Source organism: Perissodus microlepis, chromosome 2 (genome assembly GCF_051167445.1).
Source record: "Perissodus microlepis isolate ML-2025 ecotype Zambia chromosome 2, ASM5116744v1, whole genome shotgun sequence".
In the NCBI taxonomy this organism is placed as follows: Eukaryota; Metazoa; Chordata; class Actinopteri; order Cichliformes; family Cichlidae; genus Perissodus; species Perissodus microlepis.
In genome coordinates this window covers 15,250,352-15,272,100 of record NC_140462.1, presented here as the reverse complement: position 1 = coordinate 15,272,100, position 21,749 = coordinate 15,250,352, and the positions used below count along the sequence as shown (strand labels likewise).

At 38.4% G+C, this 21,749-nt stretch overlaps 2 protein-coding genes across 3 annotated transcripts; both read left to right on the top strand.

Annotated features, from left to right (window-relative positions):
- Positions 1–5,892: 5,892 nt before the first annotated feature.
- On the top strand, positions 5,893–14,066 carry yif1a (Yip1 interacting factor homolog A (S. cerevisiae)). 2 transcript variants are annotated; one of them, XM_084949432.1, is made up of 9 exons: positions 5,893–6,014; positions 6,390–6,441; positions 8,772–9,016; positions 9,980–10,084; positions 11,477–11,555; positions 11,663–11,720; positions 11,809–11,964; positions 12,114–12,207; positions 13,400–14,066. In XM_084949432.1, the coding sequence occupies exons 2-9, from the start codon at positions 6,411–6,413 to the stop codon at positions 13,556–13,558; spliced, it is 927 nt and encodes a 308-aa protein (XP_084805558.1). In that variant the 5' UTR covers positions 5,893–6,014; positions 6,390–6,410; the 3' UTR covers positions 13,559–14,066. The 2 variants fall into 2 exon arrangements, with proteins under 2 accessions (XP_084805558.1, XP_084805567.1); XM_084949441.1 differs by having other exon boundaries at positions 5,939–6,010.
- A 123-nt stretch (positions 14,067–14,189) lies between these two features.
- On the top strand, positions 14,190–19,900 carry LOC146392550 (uncharacterized). The gene is made up of 5 exons (XM_084949420.1): positions 14,190–15,693; positions 16,373–16,995; positions 17,162–17,283; positions 18,282–18,337; positions 18,687–19,900. The coding sequence occupies exons 2-5, from the start codon at positions 16,408–16,410 to the stop codon at positions 19,016–19,018; spliced, it is 1,098 nt and encodes a 365-aa protein (XP_084805546.1). The 5' UTR covers positions 14,190–15,693; positions 16,373–16,407; the 3' UTR covers positions 19,019–19,900.
- Positions 19,901–21,749: the final 1,849 nt, after the last annotated feature.

The following is a 21,749-nucleotide window of genomic DNA, read 5'->3' as shown; positions in this document are numbered from 1 at the left end:
AAAACTGTTTTATCATTAAACTCAATGTAAATTAATACTTGCACTTTATTTTTTCTGTAATGATCTCTCAGATTCCTTTTGTTTAAGATAATTTAACTTGATTTTACACTTTTTTGGTTGATGTTTTTTTGTTTTTATATGTTATGTACTACTCTATTTCCACTTGTATAAACTGAGTTCTTACACCTCATGGGGATTCAAACAGCACATTTTTTAACTGAAATTATCCTTGAAGATAGATTAGACAAGTTTCTAGAAGTTATATGAACATAATTTAAGCATATTCAGTAACAGTTTAAGTATACTACCTAAAAAATAACCCTAACAACAACAAAAAAAAAAATCACTACGACAGAAACCTTTACACAACAGGGGTAAACCCTACTGCTGTCATCTTAATAACACATAACTGTAAGCTATAAATTTTCTGATAAGTGAAACACATTTTTATATCTTATATATAAATATATTTGAAATGTGTCATGTATCCTATGGGGTTAGTTGGCGGCACTTTTTTGGCTGCCACTCTCACTTTTCTAACCACATCAGTGTGCATGCATGCTTGTGGATATGAGTCAGTCAAACGGCAAAAAACTGCTTGCTTACTTACTTCACCACACATTTGAACTTCTGTTTTTTACTTAAAAGGATAATATAGTAGGAAACAGCTTAACAGACTGGTATAGAGGGCCTGGACAGTCTCCTAGATGCCTTAGAGGAGGTGGGTAAGCGGAGGACGTTAGCCAAGCTACCCTCCCCCTGCATCGCATGGCACTGTGGATGCCCTGAGCAGCTCCTTTAGCAGCAGACTGTTACAGCCCCCACCACTTTATGCACAAATATGAAAAAATAAATAAATAAATAACTCTGGAGTATTTTACTTTATATAGCAACTATCTGTCCATAGTATTCTATTTTTTAACACTATTTTCTTTTCTATTTTTATTTTCTAATCTATCTTTAATTCACTTTTTCTTCCTGGCCCTTGTTCTGCTGTCACAAATGAACTTCTCCAGTGTGCGATCAAATAAAGTCTATGTCTATCTCTAGCTAGTAAAGATTTAAAAAAAAAAAAAATACATGGTGTAGAGCTGGTAAACGTAGCATGTCCCAGCAGCTGCTGACCTTGCAGTCCCTGGGGACAGAGTTCCCGGCTGCTGACTGTTGCATCAGTTTCTCATATTACTAGTGCTTGCTCCAGGATCAGTATTTTTCGAGGTTAATTACAAAGACAGATAGCTGTCTACTTGAAAGGTGTGTTTTGGGGAGAAAAAAGAAAAAGTATGCGTGTGTTTCTGTGGCCAAGAGAAAAGAGTGAGAGAAAGACACTGAACATTGAAGTTTGGATTCAAATTTCATTGACCAACAGAGTCTGTGAACAAAAGCTGAAACAGCCCCGGGGCAAGACATTTTACAGATTCAATACCTGTTGCTCAATGACACATTTCAATGAGCGTAATGTTTCAGATTTTTGAAACTACACCCTGTAATAATAAAGACAGAAATCACTGTTTATGGTGTCATATGGGACAGTTGGATAAAGGTGAGCGTCACATGACTAAAGCTTCAGGAATGCAGTGATGACACACCTGCAGTAACTCTGTTGGGACATGTCACAACTTGTCGGAACTTTTTTTTTCTGGCTGATTACACCTTCATTCATCAGCTGGAAGTTGTTGTTTTTTTTTTGTTATTTGATCAAGACAAGTCTGGTTTATTTATGAAATAGATAAACATCAGTGTAAAGAATGGAAGTAGTGCTTTAATGTAACATTTTTTATTCTTAGTGTGAGTGAAACCTGTTGGTTTCAGTTTTACTCAACTTTTTCCCTCCAAAAGTTAGGGGCAAGGGGGGGAGAGGAGGAAGTGTAGATTCCATTTCAATTTACTCATCCTGAAAAAAAAACATTATCCACACCCACCCACCCACACACACATCCCACACACATCCCACATACGTGCTTCACAAAGTATAACGCTACTGTCATGCAACTTCAATTTATTTGATTTATAAGGTGTTGCATTTCACACCTATTTAATTTATGATCACGCAGTATGAAGCAGATTATTTTACAGTAATCGTGCCATTTGTGTGCCAGGACAGTACTGACAGTGCCAGCCACTGTTAGTACTGTCATGTACTGACACTTCTGTGTTGTAAGCCTGAAATTTTAAATAGAAAATCAAAAGATTAATATTTAAGGTACAAAACGATGAAATACTACTGATAGTTGGTAAGAAAGCTGATAAGAGGTATGAAATTGATGGCTATGTAGCAAATATAATTAACTATTAAAAGATTAAGGACTACTGGCAAAAAAAAATTCTGTTAGTGAAACTAAAAGTATGTTGGTGCAGCTGATCCAAGTGGAAAAATATCTAACTCCTTAACCCGGTTATGCTGCCCTGGAACAGAAGGAGGGCTTTTGGACTTTTGTTTTCATCTCCTTAGGAATGGATTACATGACAGAAGAGTTCCTGTCATGTATCTGAGATGAGATGAAGACATTTCATTCTGTTCATTTTCCATTTTCAATGACTCAACAGTTTATTAGAAATTCATGATACACTTAAACCTTTTTGCACAAAAAGAAAGACAAACAATTTGGAGTTTGTTTGTTTTTTTAAGCGAATTGGGAGATCAAACCCATTTAGGATCAAATTAGGCTATATGCTGCCCAGGAACTAAGTGGCTTGATGCGCCTAGTTTTGGGTGAAGGGTGTCAAACCTCTGGCCTGCCAAGGGATCTAAAGTAGGCCACTTAGTGTTTTTAGAAAATGAGAAAACTGCAGATGAGGAAGGCTTAAAATTTGGGACTTTTCATTGTATTTTGTCCTTAAGAGAATGGTTCAAATAATTCATGTTCAAACCTCTCGATGATGAATGACTTGGAGGTATTTTTGAAAAAGAAAAGAGGTTATTAAGTGATAGTTTTAGTGATGCAGGCCACTTAGGATCAAAGTGGGTTGTAAAAAAGGAGCAAGGCTAACAGAAAAAGTAACGCACATATTTTGTTAGCAGCAGCTGTTAGACTAAAAGTTAAAAACAAATAACTTTGAAGAATCTAAAATACAATGAATCACAGTTTTCTTAATATCAGCCCAAGTGCAATTTGAAAAACCCCAACAAATGTTTGGCTTGTATTTAATGAGATCATCTTAATAAGTGAGTAACTAATAGCCATGAAGCAATGACTCAGTTTATAGCAGTGATGCTATTGAAACTGCTCCAAAAATTCCCAACAACCAAACAACCACATCTGACACATCAGAAATGAAGTATAACAAATACCTATACATACATTCTAGTAGTCAGTGGCTTCTTCAGTGAATATACCAGGCTTGGTAACATTCTGAATTAAAATAATTGTTTATAACAAATATGTCTTGGAAAGGCGGCTCTGGGGTAAATTAAACACATTATATAGGCTAGTGTTTATTTATTTATTTAAAAAACATTTCAGGCTATTTGCATTTAATATCTCCATGAATTGGGATTTGATAGTTTTACCTATTTTGCATATCTCTTACTGAAGCGTAGATGAAACAAATACAACCAACATTTTCTAAACACATAAAAATACCTGGCCTAATAAACCCTGATGAATTAGGTTAACCCTTTACTTGGTTTATTTATGCTGAATTGTGTTTATTACACTATTTCAACAGAGAGCAGGACAAAAGTGAATACATCTTCAAATGAATACAAATGTGTAGGTGGCTGGCAATCCATTAAGTCATGAGTATCACATCTTTTGATGGAAAGGTTTTATTTGGCTTTCAGAGGAAAAGTGATGAGATTAAATGCAAATACAAAGTGGGTGATACAGTTTCTCCCTTAGTTACCCAGTCTCTTTCGTTCATCCTGTACCAGCATGTGTAGTTTTGAGTGTGGTTTTCTTTGCATTTCCATTTAATCATGCAAAGGTCTTAAGTCACCCCTTATTTCCTCATATTTTGTTAGGAAAGTATAAAATAGGTGCAGCGATTTATTTTCAACCAAAAACATAGATGAAATTACAGAATAAAAGGCAAAAATAGAGTTTGTACAAATCTAATGAGCTTGAAAGTCAATATTTCGTATGACAACCTATATTCTTCAACGCAGCTTCTTGAAGGAAATTCAAAGCTCTACTTTAGATATCGGTTGACTTTTGTTCTTTTCTCTATCAAGATGATCCCAAACGGCTTCATTAATGCTGAGTTCTGATTTGGATCCAGAACTCCATAGGAAATGCTCGTACCAATTTTCAGTCCAGTTCTTGTATAATTAGGCATATTTCAGCCTTTTCTCTCTGTTTCATTTCCTCCTAACAGCCACCCTTTGACTGAGACCGTTTGCTTTGGTGATAACTCAACTGAAAATGTATCTCTCAGGTCCTGTATCAGGTCTTCGCTGGATTTTATTTTCTATTTCTCAAAGACATTACTTTTGGATACTGTTCATCTACTCTAGATATATATATATATTTTTTTGCTTCTTCTTTTGTCCTCCACTCCAGTTTCCTCAGATTATTTTAAGGACGGCACTGCACACCATGCAGAGATATGACAAATTTTCAGCTAATAGCTTTTTGGGAATCACCTTGCTGGTGCAAAATATTGTTTTACGCCTGCCAAACTGATATATTTGGAATATATTTTCATAGATTTAGTTTAGTGGTTCTGGACTCAAGATCAGAGTTGGGCAGTAACATGTAATCCAATTACTTTTTTCACGTAACGAGTAATGTAAGGGATTACTATTGCAAAAAAGTCATTAGATTACTGTTACTTTCCCGTAAGCACGCTGCGTTACTGCCTTACTAAACCGTCGCGATGCGAGGGTCTCGTGACAATGACGTAAGCGCGTGCAACGTCAGTGGTAGCAACAGACGGAGTGCGGGAGAGAGTACGACCATGCAGCGTTTAAAGCGTGGACATACTTACATTACTTTGAGTTTGATTCCGTAAAAAGTACACTCTGCGTGGGAGGAAAAGTTATTTCTACAGCGAAAAATTAAACTTCAAATCTGAGCAAGCACCTAGCAAGCCGCCACGGGAATGTGAATTTTACAGAGAAACCCCCGGATCCCCCCACTGACCGCTGTGGCACCGGGCAATCTTCCACCCGCCCCACTCCTGTTAAACGGGTCAAAATGGATTTAAGAGCGACAGGAGTTAGTGCCGCTGAATCTATGATTGTATTTATTTATTTTGCTGTGTTTTTCTTGCATCTAACTGAAAGAGCGAGTGTAAACACAAAACATGCAGAAAATAGGTTTAAATGTTTAAAAAAATTTTCAAGACAAAGACAGTTGCATATAATCTATTTTTTGCTTAATGTGTTCAAAAGTAAAAGGTTAAAACTAATAAAACAAAAAGAGGCTTTCCATTTGATTCAATTTTATATGATGGATTATGCATAAAAATAGAATTGGGCTGAAAGGTCTAGTGCTTTATTACGTATTCAGGTTAGTAACTAAGAACTTGCTATGTATCGCTTTTATTTTATTTATCCCTTTAGTTGTACAGCACTTTGTTTGAAAGCGCTTTATTATTATTATTATTATTATTATTATAAAGAAACTAATTACCTTTGAAAATTAGTAATCAGTAATTAAAGTAAGGATTACTTTTTGGAGAAGCAATCGGTAATTAGTAACTATTTACTTTTTTCAAGTAACTTGACCAACACTGCTTACATATATGTGTGTGTGTGTGTGTGTGTGTAATGACGGATGGCTCAAGACTTTTGCACAGTATTGTACTTTTTACTCCACTGCACGTTCCGTTTGCTAGTTATTTTTGCATTATTCCGATTTTTAAGTTGTTGCTTCCTGAAAGTAACTCAACATAAGGAAAATAAACACTCAACTACTCCTATTATGAACTGTGTGCTGTGTTGTGTACTCTGCCTTGTACTTACACCGTTTCTGCCACGCAGGCACACTGAGGTCCACCAACCGCAGTGGATGGGTGGGATCTACAGTCTCTGATAGCCACGTAGCTAGCTACCAACGTTAGCTGTGTAGGTAAGTGCTCTTGTCCTCGCAATTTTCTTTAAAAATTGAAACAATATCTTATCCCCCAGACCAGACAGACTATTTGGACATGTTTAACGCTATTGCTAGAGCTTCTTATATCGGCTCCCTTGTTCTGCCTAGTTTGAGCTAAAAAGAGGATGATGTTAACTTAGCTAGTTTGGCTAGGTAGCGTCTGGTTAACATTAAGTGGAAGCAACAGTAAGTATGTGTTAGCAGCGTACCTAGCAGGTGTTAGAGAAACGCTAGTCCCTTGTAACATTTAGGGTTTTAACCCAATGTTAGCATTAACGTTAGCGTAATGCACAGAGATTTAATGCTAAGTAAGCAGAACTGTTGCTAACGTGTCATTGTCTTTATTTCAAGCTAACGTCAGCGAGTGTTACAATGGACTTGCCACATCATGGGTACCGAGAAAGTAAGTGAATCACCATGGATTGTTGTATTTGCAAAATTTTCTCAAATATCCTCACTTCCTGTTTTTTTTCTAGTCACACAGGGTTCACCAAACTCAGCTGGTTGCTGTCACGTTATCAAACATGCCAGTTTATTTGGTACACTTACGTGTCTTGATGTAGGTTACAACTGTTATATGATCGCATAGTGCTACATACAATTACCGTATAGAATCACCGGCCACTGTTTTTTAGGTCTGCTTTGCTAGTGCAGTTTGCTGGCTGAACTGGCTCAATTCTGCGTGGCACAGATTAAACAAGGTGCTGGAAATGGTCCTCACAGAGTTTTCTCCATGTTGATATGATATCATCACACAGTTAGTGCAGATTTGTTTAGTGCATGTCCAGGACACTCTGTTTGTAAAAAGATGGACATGGTCAGGAACAATGCTTACTTTAAACAATGTTGAGTTGGCACCAAGGAGCCCAAAGTGTACTCAGAAAATATCATCACCACCAGCATGAACCATTAATACAATATAGGATGGAGCCATGGTTCATTTTATTTACACTATATTCAGATACTACCATGAGAATAGCACATATCTTATTGTGCACTTATAGATGGAGGGTTGTTTATCTTGGTAAGTGGTGTTTTGAGTTACTGTTGCCTTCCTTTCAGCATGAAGCCATTCGGCCAGTCATGTCTGACATCAACAAAGCAATTTCACCCAGACAATTGCTGCTAACTGGATATTTACCTTTTTTTCAGACCATTCTTTGTCAACCCTAGAGATGGCTGTGTGTGAAAATCCCATGACATAAGCAGCTTCTGAAATAGCCAGATGAGCCCAACTGACACAAACAGCCATGACATGGTCAAAGTCACTTAAATCCCCTTTCTTCCTCATTCTTCTGCTCATTTGAACTTTAACAGGTTTTCTTGACCATGTGTACCTGCCTAAATGTTCTTAGTTCCTGCTACTTGATAAACTGATTAAATATTTCAGTTAACAAGCAGTTGAACAGATGTACCTAACAAAATGGCTGGTATAATTGCTTTGACGTAAGAGTATCATGCAAGGCAAATTAAACCCAAAACAGGAAATTGCTGTAGGTGGGATTTTCTATTGAAAAATGATGAGGAACACTGGTGTGCCTTGAAGCAATCCTGCTGTATCTCAGGAAATTTGCATCAACAAATCATTATTACTGGAGCTGCAGAAAAAGTAATGAAGGACATTTATGTTTATTAGTGTACGTCAAAGGTCGGGTAAAGCAAAAAGGATCACTTTGTTGTGTGGGCATAACCACACAAAACCAACTCAAGACATTGAAAATTACTGAAAGACTTGCCTGTCTCTACCTGTCTGGCTTCAGCTGGACCAGACATGTCAATGGGCCTCAGCCTAAGTGCGTCATTTGTTGGGGGAAGTTAATTACTACTTAGAAAAACACTTCCTTCTGAAAAAGAGAAAGGGATCTTAACCATATTTAATTTTGATTTGATTTGATATACCTTTATTAGTCCCACAAGGGGAAATTTCATAAGGCTGCCGACCTATTGCACGCAATGGCGGCGCCATCTTACCCTCCGACCATACATACATTACACAAAACATCATATACAAGAAAGGACTTTTGTTGGATTGTGTGAAAATGTCTAATGAGGTTGTGGATCTAGGTTGGATACTAGTGGAGTTTAACACAAAGCAAAAAATAAATAAATAACTAAAGGTGTCATGCCCAGAAGTGCTTTTGGCTTGTTCTTTAATGTTGCTTAGGGAAAAGATGTTCCCAATTCCTCTTGTGTACTTTACTACTAACTAGGTGTAACTATTGGAGGACTTTGAGGGTCACTGGGAAATTAATATTAATATTTTAAACAGGCACTTGTATTTTCTTTTATAGATTTTCACTTATTAAGCTCCTTGTTATATTTAGATACTCTTTTACTGTATTTCATTTCCATTCTTTCTATTAAATTTGACTCTAATTTTTATCTTATTGGGCTGTTTTTTTTTTGCCACATATGACTTTTTATTTTATTAAGCCCTTCTTATTTTAAGCTATTTTCTTATAGGTTGTGTTTTAATGTTTTGGCTGCTGTAAAACAATCCTCTTTTTTTAAATGAGGAAAGGATATCTTTTCTTATTATTTAATCACGTGTTATCTTGCCCTCCACTAAAATGCCTCTCTTGCTTTGAGAAGTACTAAATTGTGATCTCATTAACATATTATAGTGGATTTCACTGTCAGTGGTTAATAAGTGGCATGCCTGAATGTTTCAGTCAGTTAAATATTAATGTTGTCATACTCTCCGTTTACCCTCCTGTGTCCATTTTTCCACAGCTAAGCCGAGAGCTCGTGCAGCCCCCCCTGCAGGTGACTCCGTCCTGTTTGAAGACACTAGCTCAGCAGCTCCTGCAATGAACAGTCAAGGGTATTACACTTCTGGGTACAATATGGGAGGACCCTCAAATGACATGCAAGGAGGTGGTGGGATGAACAACCTCTTTGCTGACCCTATGGCCAATGCTGCGATGATGTACGGCTCCTCCTTAGCCAACCAGGGGAAGGATATGGTAAACAAAGAGGTGAGTCTCCTATTTGGGGCCGTTTGAGACTTGATACGTAGTACCAAATGTGACTGAATGGAAGTTAGGGTGCTAACCAAGGGACTTGTAATTAAGATCAAGATCTAGACTGGTAAATGGTCCAGCTTTAAAGCTGCCACACATTTTTCTCTGTAGTTTTTATTTTTTTGCTATTTATTAATTTGATCTTCTGTCTTTTGTACCTCTGCTGAGTTATTTGTTTTGCCATATTTTATTTAATTTTATTCAATTACTGTACTTTATTTAAGCTCTTCTGGTATAGGTTGTGTTCAGTGTTTTGGCATCTATAACACAGTAACCTCCCAACGTCTGGGATCTTTTAGGATATTGGTTCTAAGTAGGACTAGAGTATCTTAAATACAGCACTTTCGTTTTCAGCAGGGACAGAACTAATGCACTCTCCTGTGTAGATGGTTATTTTTGTGCTGTTTTGTTTATTTGTTCCCTAAAGTGTTTCCTGCTGTTGTTCATAATGTATTTCCCACCAACCCACACGAGCACAGAGATGAGTTATTTTCATTGACACAGGGGTAATGTTTCCTGCTTTCCAGCTACTCTCCTGTACTCTGAAACATTCTGGTGTTAGTCATATCCAAAGCCATTTCACGGTTGAAACTTTAATGTGTTGGGGTTGCCATTTTAAATGACACGTTTTCCATCAACTACACTATTTTCTGCTCTGCTTTTTAATATTAAATAAGAGTTGATGATTGTCTTAACAATTTGGGGGGAAAGAGCAATTTAAAAACATGCAGCATATCAATAATGAAGATGTTGTTTTACTGGTTTGGCAGCTTTGATGCACAACATGCCAAAATGATGCATAATGCTGAGAAAAGGAACAACCTCTTGTAAAAATGATTATGACTCAACTGTATTTATTAGTTTTGGCAGACTTTCATGTCTGTTTTTGTTAATATTTGCATTTCCTCTGGCTTTCAGATCAGCAGATTCATGTCTGTGAACAAGCTGAAATACTTCTTTGCTGTCGACACCAGATATGTACTGAAGAAACTTATGATCCTCATGTTCCCTTATACACATCAGGTAATATGAGCCTTCTCAGAGTCAACATAAGGGATGACATGACATTTATCAAACTTAAGACTGCATGATAATTTTCTCTGATATGTTTTGAAACACACATCAGACACTTTATCACTTCTGCAGCTTCATTTTTGAACATTATTATGCTTTGACTACTTGTTTGGGTATAAAGACACACTGAGCTCATTCAGTTCCTGCACAGTGTAACTTACTCAGATTGTAAATGTGACACCACTCCAAACAATATGTGCTTTGATAATATGCAGCCTACGCAGGATGCAGATGTTCCTTAAAAGACCAGGATCACATTGTATTTACAGTTAACTGCTATGTAGTGATTATAAGCTGCTCGAAATCAACAATAGGGACAAAATGGGACACCACTGCTTTGAGTCTCACAAATATCCAACACCCGAGACACAAGAACTGTAGCTCATTTTCAGGTTATTCCATATAGACCGCCCTCTAAAAACATATGTACACAGACTGGCAATTCCATTTGTTTGTGTTCACAGACACACATTATCTGTGTGTTTTTTCACGATGGTCAACATGAATTGAAATTGCTATATTTTGGTAAGAAGCTTGTGTCTTCAATACGTATATCAGCTTTTATGTGTCACCCTGACAACCACAAAAAGTTTTAAAAGATATGGCAACCACTGTATTTGAACCCAGAGCTTTTTATGAACCTAACCAAGTTGTTGTCCATGAACAAACCTAATTGAATCGTTTATAATCCTAAACATAAAATCGTCATTTTGAATTAAGAATATGCTAAAAATAATCCTAAGGAAACATAAAATGCCATCATGTCTATTGCTGGAAATGAACTTTTTGTTTAGAGAGGCAAAATGATGCACTCCATCAGTCCATCCAATGCAAATATGGACATGAGTCAGTACATGTGAAACTGGACAGATGAAAAGGGTATTTAAGAGCACAAATGCAAGGGTGGGAAAACGCTATTCATGTGCATGAATCAGTAGATTAGAAGTCTTTACTATGATAAAGAATAGAAGTCTCTTGCACAGTTAGAACCTTGTTGGGAGGTGTTTCACTGCAACAACACAAAGGTGTCTCAATTTGGCTGTTATTAACCAAAAGATTTGGCTTTTGAGGTTAAGGCATTCCCATAAAAATTTCCATTCAGGAGTCTTTGAGTGTATTGTCTCTACTTTTTAATGTCTGTGGTTAACAGCGGAGTAAAGTTCACTTTGGACATCATCCCGCAGCTGCTAATGCTGAGCTAAAACTGGCCTACCACTGCTCGATTGTCAATTTAAAAAAGCTGCAGTGCTCTGCTTTCCTTGTAATTAAAACAAGCTGACTTGGACCTGAATTTTTTTGTTCTCTGAGGGTGATTCATGTTGTATTTGTGTTTCTTGGCAGGATTGGGAAGTTCGTTATCATCGCGACACTCCACTGACTCCAAGACAGGATGTGAATGCATCAGACCTTTACATACCAAGTCAGTTTCATGTACACACAAAATCATTCCAGGCATAATGTTTTGGGATGTTTGTGTAACATATTAAGTGTTTGTTTTTTTTGTTGTTGTTTTTTTTAATCTTTTAGCGATGGCTTTTATCACCTACATTTTACTTGCTGGAATGGCTCTTGGCATTCAAAAAAGGTGACTAATCTTTCTTCCACTCATTTGTTTTATGACTTACAGAGAATCTGTGTATGTGAGATAAGCCAAATGTTGACTTTGTGTGCAGGTTCAGTCCAGAGGTCCTCGGCCTGTGTGCCAGCACTGCCCTCGTGTGGGTCATCATTGAGGTCTTGGTGATGTTGCTGAGTTTATATCTGCTGACAGTACACACCGACCTCTCCACCTTTGATCTCATCGCCTACAGTGGATACAAATATGTTGGGTAAATAAATCACAGATGCACATATATTTGCAAAATGATTCTTTATTATTTAGAAATTATTTGCAAAAGCTTCTTCCAGTCATGTATTGTTTTTAAATAAATCATGCTGAATTTACTGAGGGAATGTGTCTGTTTATGTCGTCGTCCAGGATGATCTTCACAGTGTTGTGTGGCTTGCTGTTTGGCAGTGATGGCTATTTTGTGGCGCTTGCCTGGTCCTCCTTTGCTCTCATGTTCTTCATTGTGAGTATTTTCAGTCTGTATTGATGGCATCCTTCAAATCTAAAGTTGATAAGTTTGATGGACTGGAGTATTTACATTTCGTCAGTCTAAATGAGTTGTGTTTAATTGATTTCCTGGGCCAGACTGTAAAGTGAGTCACACTGCTACACCTATTGTCTGCTAATCTTTTTTTTTTTTTTAAAGAAAAAAAATGCCCTTATTTCATTTATTGTTCCTTTTTCCTGTGTCATTTAATTGTCTCTTACGTCACCGATACTTAGGCACAAAAGACAGTACAAAGTTCAAATTTTGTGCGCTCCCGTGCCGTTTTCTCTTTTTGCAAAGCCATGCAGTGGGCTGAATAAAATTCCAGGCGGACTGCCTAACAAGCAGAAGAGCCCCGGTTCAATCCCAGGAAGAGACAAAAATCCCATTGGGGTTGCATCAGGAAGGGCATCCGGCATAAAAACTGCCAAATTAAACATGCAGAGCTTACCCGCTATGGTGACCGCTGTGAAAAAGAAACCAGCTATGTAGAAGGAGTAGCTTCTTTTTCTCACACTTTTAAAAAGAGAATGATAAATGGTAACGAATCATGCCCCTTTTAAAAAATATTTTCAAAGTTATGTTTTTATCATTTAACTCACTAAAACTACAATTAATGGAAAAAAGGAAACAATACCCAAAAAAGGAAAGAAAAAGCAGATTAGTAACCAACATTTACATTCATGCAGCATGCATACACATCCATACATTTTTCAGATATTTGTTGTTTTTCCAGTTTATCGTGATGGGGTGTTTACTTTAGTGGCACACTGATTGTAAAGCTCTGGGTCTGTATTGATGTTTGAATTAATAATAGCTGGTGCCAGTTTAGCCTTATTGAGTTGAGCAGGTGACTGCATGCTGCAAGGCTCAATACAGCAGGCCGCCTTCAAGTCTAATCCGGGACCTTTTGCTGCATGTCATTCCCTACTCATGTCAAAAGTTGAATGATTAATAGTAGTAGCAAAGACTTAAAGTATGGGAACAGCTGATGCAGAGAATCAGTCAGCAGAAACTCATTAAAGATACTATCAGTTTGCATAAAGGTTAAAGCTGCTATCACACATTGGTAAGTATTGTCTTTGACGTGCTGTTAGACACAGACTGAATATCCGTTTAACCTCTGCTTTCAATCTATGTACTTCTAAAGATTTTCCTTCTTCCACAGGTTCGCTCTCTGAAAATGAAGATCCTCCCCTCGCTGTCCTCGGACTCTATGGGAATGGGATCGAATGCCAAACCTCAGCTGCGTCTTTATATCACTGTCGCATCCGCGCTCTTTCAGCCAATCATTATTTACTGGTTAACCTCTCACTTGGTCAGGTGACTGTGAGGTGTTCAATAGCCTATAGTCCAGGAGTAGTGGACCCAAAAAAAATGTGGTTGTGAGTGTTTGTATACCTGCCTTTATACGCTCTTTTGTCATTGAACTCAAAGCATACATAGATGGTGTTGAGTGCAGCGTGCACTGAGCTTGTTGTTGATTTAACAAGAAAGTGTGAAACGGAAATTGTCTCGTCCACCGTAACTGTACAGAACTCTGACAGACGCTTATTTTTCACCACCTAACCTTGAACAAAAGGGCTTTCACTGAGAGATTTGCTTAATCAGAACCGATATGGTTCAGATCTACTTTTGTATGAAGGCTCGCAACATGCTTTTTAGTATTGACGTTGCACACATGATTCCAGTAACATATTTTGTTTCAACAGTAATGCAGCAGCATTATCTCCCTTTCTTCTGAATCCTCTATTTTATTTATCTACATTTGACAAAGCACGACAATGTTTGGATTTTTCTAGAAAAAATAAATATATTTAGCTTTGTGTACTGAATTCAGACTGCTTCTTTTTGCTTCAGGTCATAACAGTATAAATGCAATGTAAGGTGTAATAGCCTACATTTAGAATTCATTCATTTTACTAGAGGTGAAATTAACTCAATTATGCACTTGACTATAATGGTGTTACTTGAATTGTACTCAAGTATTTTGTATCAGCTGCGGTGGCGTCCACTCAGTAAAGAAGTGAGCAGCTGAAGGAAATTGCCTTCTCTTTCCATTTAGTGCTAATTGAACCGTACAGCAGTTAGTTTTACCTTAAACCGGGTGTTTGGTTGACATTTGCAGATGCAAAACAGCCAAACCTGCTTTTGGAAAATTGCTGCTAAGGCATTAATGCATAAATTAATAATTACACATGATTTAGCATGTTATATAACAGTAAACCTAACTAATGTTGTTTGAACCACAAATTCCTGAGATATCCTCAGTATGTTAAAATTTCAGAGCACTGTTATTCTGCCCGTGCAGAACATGGAGACAAGTAGTGTAATATAATGTAATTGTTGGCATTAGATTCAGATATATTTGTCCTTTTGGAAATTCCATTTGTGCCTTTTATCAAATGTAATCACAACAGTAGAGACCTCACAGTTACCAACAATAAAGACATAAATGGCAAGAAAGTTCTGCTGTAACATCACCAAAAAGCAAACGACGATGTGTAAGTGACACCCATATCACACTACATCATATACTCTCACCTGGATTTGTTCTACAGAGTTATACTACAAGTCCCCTGGCCACAAGATGTTGGCAGAGGTTGGACCGTGTACCTCCATGCTAATGGTAGTAAAGTGAATCCACCATGAACAGGCTGTGATGGATCTCTGAGGATGTCTCACCTGTTTTTCAGTACTCATGACTCCCAAAGTTGCTAACATCCAATCTTACAGCCCATGTTTACAATCTTATTGAGTTTGTAATTATTAACTATGAAAAATGAAAAATACCATTCAATAAAACATAAAGCTAGAATGATTTCTACAAATGAATAATAAAAAAGAACAAGTGTACCCCGCCTCTCACCCTAAGACAGCTGGGATAGGCTCCTGCGCCCCCTGGGACCCTGAAAAGGATAAGCGGAAGCGAATGGATGGATGGATTTCCTGTGTTATATATTGGTGTAGTATGGTAGGCTATAAGGGATGGTTTTGTCAGTAAGAAACCTGTAAAACAACCACTTTTCAGACTCTTGGTACCTGATGTTCAGACTCTTATTATATGACTCATCTGTAGCCGCAAAATACAGTCAGGAGTTTAAAATGTATGTCTTTCTGCTCTGTAATTTTCATGTGTTTCAAAGCCATCCTGTGGGCCGGACTGAACACTTTAGCGAGCCGTTTCTGGCTCCAGGACCGTATGTTTAATATCCCTTGTCTGCCGCCTGTGGCTGGTGTCAGACCAAATGTTGTGGGAACGCGCCCGGATACGCGCACCCTGCACAGCGTCCTTATGGTGTCCATGGAAACCACGGACCGCCACAGAGAGCGGAGTGAAAGGTGTCCGAATGAAAGTCTACTTCAGAACATCAGGATTTCACCTTTAACTTTCACCTTTTTTAACGACATCGACATTTAAGAGGAGGCAATTCCCACCAAAGTCCCTGCTTTGGTGATTTGGTGAGTAACCAGTTTATATTATACGTTTGAAAGACTAGCTAACAGCGCCGAGCGGGTCACCTGTGAGGGGGAAAAGGCGGCTTTCTACAATAGCTAAATGAAACTTTATATTGTTCCGCCATTTCCCCGCTGAACTGCTTTGTAGAACCATGTGGCTTCACACACAAACCTCCAGAGCCTTATAAGAGTAGATTAGACATGCTATACGTGTATTATTGGCCTTAGTTTTGTTTTTGTTTTTTTAAATATGTTTAATAATCCTGGTCATGGTCAGTAGACTACGATGAGCAGTAACTTTCTCTGGGACCTGCACTTGTTCTCTGACTTCGTTTGCCTTTATTAAACTGGAGCAGTAGGAGTGGACTTTGAACGTTTAGTGGATGCTCATCAGAGGGGAACGGGTGGCAAACATTTACCTGCTATGGAGTTCTTATTTTTCCAGCATTTTCAATATTTTTGTTTGTGTGTGTGGTGATCTAGTATGTTTGGCTTTTTTTTTTTTTTTTTTTTTAAATCTATGAAGAGGTAGCTGTTAACGTCAGGTATATTATACCTGAAAAGAATAAACAACAACTCACAAATACAGGTACAGTTGCTGTTCCTGCCTGTCCTGGAAGCAATTTGTATCTTGATGACTTCATCTTTCCTCTCTCTGATTCATTTCAACCTCATCTTTCAGCTGCATGACCCTGGAAGCTTCGCCCTGAGAGTGAGATGGAAAACAGCTCTCATACACTGCCACTCTCGTGCCCCTCTCCCGCCACTATCAGAGGGCCTCTGCCGTTGTCCTCCTCACCCCAGCATACCTCCTCAAATGGTCGCATTTCACTGCCACTTTCGCCTATCTCTTTCCCGCCATCCCCAGCCTCATTTTCTCCAGCAACAGCAGAGTCTGTTCACTCTTGCTCCCCTCTTTCACACTTTACAGTGTCTCATTGCCTCGAAGGACAAAGTCTAGCTGACCAAGATGACCTCACCTGTCTCAGCTGGCTGCATCAAAGAGGGGATCTGCTGCCACTGCAGCCCCTCACCAAAATGACACCGCTGCCTCAGCAGGAGCCCTCCGTGGCGTCCCGGCTTCTTCCCGCTGCTTCGTCCAAGCCGCCGTACTCCTTTAGCAGTCTGATTTTCATGGCAATAGAAGATTCGCTACAAAAGAGGCTTCCAGTGAAGGACATCTACGAATGGATTGTGAACAATTTCCCCTACTACAGGACGGCAACGGGTGGCTGGAGGAACTCTGTCAGACACAATCTGTCTCTGAGCAAGAGCTTCAGACGCATTCAGAGGGACAAGAGCCAGGTGGGTGCTTAAATAACAGAGCAGCACCAAACTCATTGATCTAAGTGAACTCCTCATTGAATCCAGATGGTCTGAATTCAAAACATTGGTTACAACTCCCAAAAATGACTCGTGCAGGGTTTTTGAAGACTAACATCTGTTACATGGATTTGTTTGTTTGTTGCAGTCAGTGGGGAAGGGATCGCTGTGGTGTGTGTGTCCAGAGTACCGGCCAGCGCTCCTAGAAGTGCTCAGGAAGACCCACAGTTATCACAGCAATAACAGCAACCTGTTACACAAGCCTGCACTGTGAGTATCTGCAATAGGGATTTGTAAAAACTAGCTTTAGTGCCCCATACTGAGGAACGGCCAGAAAATCCAAAGTGTTCAACAAGAAATGAGTCACATTTCTTTTCTTTATATTTGACTCTGAAAATGGGGAAATACAGACAGAGATATATTGAAATCTGTGCAGACATACATGGAAATATGGGTACTTTTTAAGGCTTGAATGATTCATAGGTCAATGTAAAAATTCTTCTGAAAATGGTCAGGTACAAAACCTGGAGTGTGAGTGACTGAAAAGGCAGCCAGTGTCCAAAGAAAAACTTTGAAAGACTTTCAGAGAGCTGTAAGAACTTTTGGACAAGACTAATTTTAAAAATTACAGTAAATTCGGCTACATGGAAGCAAAAATAACGATACGGTAGTTGATGTGTAAAGGATCTTCAATTTTAAAAAGAAAAATATGCAAACATTTACAGGCATCGACCTCTCTTAAGGATTTGCTGCCTTTCTAATAAGTTTTTAACACGGTGCTGGTGAAACATTAAGGGGCTTCCACACAGGAAGTGACTCGCAGCAATGTGGTTTTCAGAGAAGTCATAACATTCAGTGACTTCGAGTGACGATGGTCCCAGGTTAAACCTTTCTCAACTCCTCTGGTCTCCATGTCATTGCTGATGGAGTCTTTTTGCACCTGTAAATGAATCATTGCACTGGAGTCTCCTCTGATTGGAACTGAAGGTGATGCAAAGCGCTGACTTTATTAAACTGAATATTTGGGTATTCATTCACTATCTTTTGCCTTTTTTAAAAAATTGGCAAACATATTCACTGATATATTGCAGAAGTAGGATGAAATATCATCTATAGCTTTCGTCGTACATGCTATTTTTCTTTTAACACAGTATATTTCTCTCCTTAACCACCACATCAGTAAAATCTAATATGCGTCTAGTGGAGGAGTGTTTCTAAATAATTTTACATTTTAATGGCTCTCTTGCTGTGATGTGTGTTGTGCGCAGGTTGGAGGGAGAAAGCTACAAGATGCCTGCTGAGTGTGATTCAATGGAAATATCAGGTCAGGACCTACATACTGGTATGAAATTGTTTCAGTCGTTTTATCTGCAGAGTAACAGCCCTCTGTGACACTTTTATCACCTGCAGCTTGTCTGTAGCTTTGCAGCTTTCCCAGCATGCATCATTGTTCCCGTGTTTGTGTTCTGTTCTCATGGAAACTGCCTTCCATTACCTTGGCAACCCGGCAATGGTCTGGCTTTTTATGAGTGCCCCCACCCCACCCCTCCGTTTTATTTCCGAGCCTCTTTGCCATACGGGCCCACGTCCTCGCTAAAGAATCCCGCAAGTGGTTGTTCAGCCAAGCTGCAGGACGATGGGTTATTAATGTTAATGTTGTCTTTCTCATGCAGATCCTCTTTCTCACTCCCTCCTCCTGTCTACCGCCGATAGTCCGATTTTAGCCGAAAACCCGCTGTGCCTTCTGACCCCGGATCACGAGGAGCTCGTCACCATGGAGTCTGTGGAATACCAGCAGGAGGAGGTGTGCGAAGACATGGAGAAGGACCCCCTGTCTGACAGCGGCTACATCGAGCTGCACTATTACGAGTCTCAGCAGTACCAGTACCTTGTGCTGCCGGACGACACCGAGCTCGACCTGGAGACTGTGGAGATCCTGCAGCTTGATGCCGAGGCCCAGGAGGCCGCCGGGTCACTGCTGGACCTCGCAGGCGGTGGATATTAGTTCAGATCCTCAAAGAAACCCTCCTGGGATGAAAACACTGCCCTATAACCTGTTTACTGCCCTGTAGTGATATTACAGTATAGATCGAATTAACTCATGGAGTATCGTTCCACATAATTTCAGGCTTCCAGTACACAAGCTGAATATATCACCATAGCATCCCATCCAGCCTGAACAGAGCCTTCAGGGTGTAGAACTGAGACAAAAGTATTAAAAATGAAGTGATTCCACAGTGATTTTTTAACATGTTAACATCGTTCTCAGGGGTGGAAGGAGTGCTTCGAGCTCAATACAGAGTGCTGCTTCTCGACTGAGAGGTTTCCCAAGTTTAGGTGTGACTAACACGCTGTTGAAATCTTCACGTTTAATGTACAGCGAACAGCACATTGACTCACTTCCACATCGTTACCAGTAAAATATGAGTATGTGTTACCCTCTTTCAGTTGTTCTAAGCAGTGACCATCTTTTCTTTCTAAGAAAGTTTCTGTAGGACATTCAAAGTAAACTGTAGTTGACAGTCTTTGTTGTTTTCAGCAACACTGTTGCTTTGATAGTTGAAGACAATAGATAAAAAATAATTTATAATGTAGCTGTGATTTTAGCTTGTACTTAAGAAGTACAGGGAAGCACTTCTCAGTTATAATAAGTACTTTGAATTTTATCTCTAATGGTTTTTAATGTCCATTATTTTCAAGATTATCTTTGCTTGAGTTTATTTTATTTGCACGATGTCTTCAATCAGGAAAGGTTTGATTGACTCACTGCCATTTTAACCACTTTACATGTCGGTTACACTGAAATTCTCTTCATAAATTGTATGTATTTACAACAGCTTTGGGTTTTATAATCTAATGAATAAAATCTGTGATGCCCTTCTTCTGAGCTGTGCATCGGTTGTTATAGTTTTGTTTTTATTTTGTTTTTAATGTTTGTTTTCCGCTTCAGTGAGTTTGCTTGGTTTGGTTTAGTTTGACTTGGTTAAAATAAGTCTTTAGTATTAATGATAATGCCAAAGTTATGATTTAAGAAATTCAGAATAGATTTGTACAGGACAAATAAAACATTTTGTGCAGCCAGTGTATTCACAGTTTTAATATGTGCACCAGTGCCTCTGTGTACCGCACTGGACCCCTACATGTGAGTGGTGGGCATGTAGCTCTGTGGGCTAACGCCTAAACATCAGGCACTTGCCCCAAAATAGCTTAAGAGCTATTCTACAATTATGGGACATTTTCTTTTCCAGCCATGAATTTGAAAATAGTCCATGCACAAAATACTAAACATACATTCGTTGTGTGCACCTGAGACAAAATGCAGACCCAGTTGTTGAAAAAGTGGTTCCAAAATATTATTTCAACACCTCAAAAAAGGACATTTATCTTTTGGCCAAACTTCTTGATAACCAAATTACTTGTCGTATATAATTGTTTCAATATTTTGTTTACACTTATAATTATTTTGCTGATTTCTTTAAGATCAACATATTTTAAAGATCAGTAATTATGAACTGCAAGTTATGTCCCACAACATATGTGCCACCCTGTGACCGAAACTTATGTAGCCTGGAAAGGGAAGAGATAAAACAGTGAGCCGGCATGGCAAAGAGGAAGTGGCATGAACATCATGGGTAGACCAAAGGTCACTTCTCTTTGACATTTTTGCATTTTTCTTGACTTTTCTGATTAGATTGAATGTGTCACTGTAACTAATGCAACCATGTTACCCAATTTACCAGAAGAGGACAAATGAAAGGTTCCTTTATTTTTAAAAACTACATTTATCCTTGATTTTCAGTCCATTACATCCCATCTGATTTTTTTCTGAGAAAACACTAATACTACCACTATTGCCTTTGTAATAGCTTGAATTATTATATAAAAGATTGTATTTGAGCAAAGATTTTAAAATAAATACAGAAATTACTGACGAAAACGTGCGACTCTTGAAAAGTTAGATTTCAAAATTTTCTTAAATTGATATAAATTACGTTTTATCGGAAACTGAATAAGTATTTAGTAATGAAGTATGCTATCATTAATTAAATTGTCTACTTCGGGTGTTGGTGAGATGCACCAAGCATCCACAACTGAAACACTTTTGATGCCTGAACTGTACAAATCGAAAAAATTTTCGATTTGTACAAGTTCAATATTTGTTTTTAACTGAAAATTATAACATAAAGGGTCCAGTAGTCCATATTTTAAAGCCCAAATGGGCTATGGGTTTATAGCTAGAAAAATCCATAAATAGAATAAACAGGAGAATTAAAATAAAAGAGCCCAGTGAATACAAATGTGATTATAAATCAGTGGGCAGCTTGGCAAGTAAAAAACAAAGTAACTACAGGTATGAGGAAGGAACGATTCCCTCTGTATGTCGTTGTGGTTGGTTTTTGTTTCTTTTCTAGTTAGTTTGACTGTTTGTTTAAAAATAATAATCTTGTTAGCTTTAAATGTTAATTTTCTGAGTCTATCGGCTTCATGTTTGCTTTAAAATGCTGCTGGATAAGTTTCGGTGTCTCTGTGTGATGAGCTTTATCTGGTGGCTTTAGAAACAGTGATCGGCTGCACCGTGAGAGGGCGCAACAGCCACGGCTTACTTAACGCAGACACACATATATGACAATGAAAAACAACGCAAACAAAACAAAACAAAGCCCTTTTGCAAACCTGCTATGTCTGTTCGGTGTCCTCTGCGCAAATCCTTAGGCTATCATTTGTATAAACGCAAA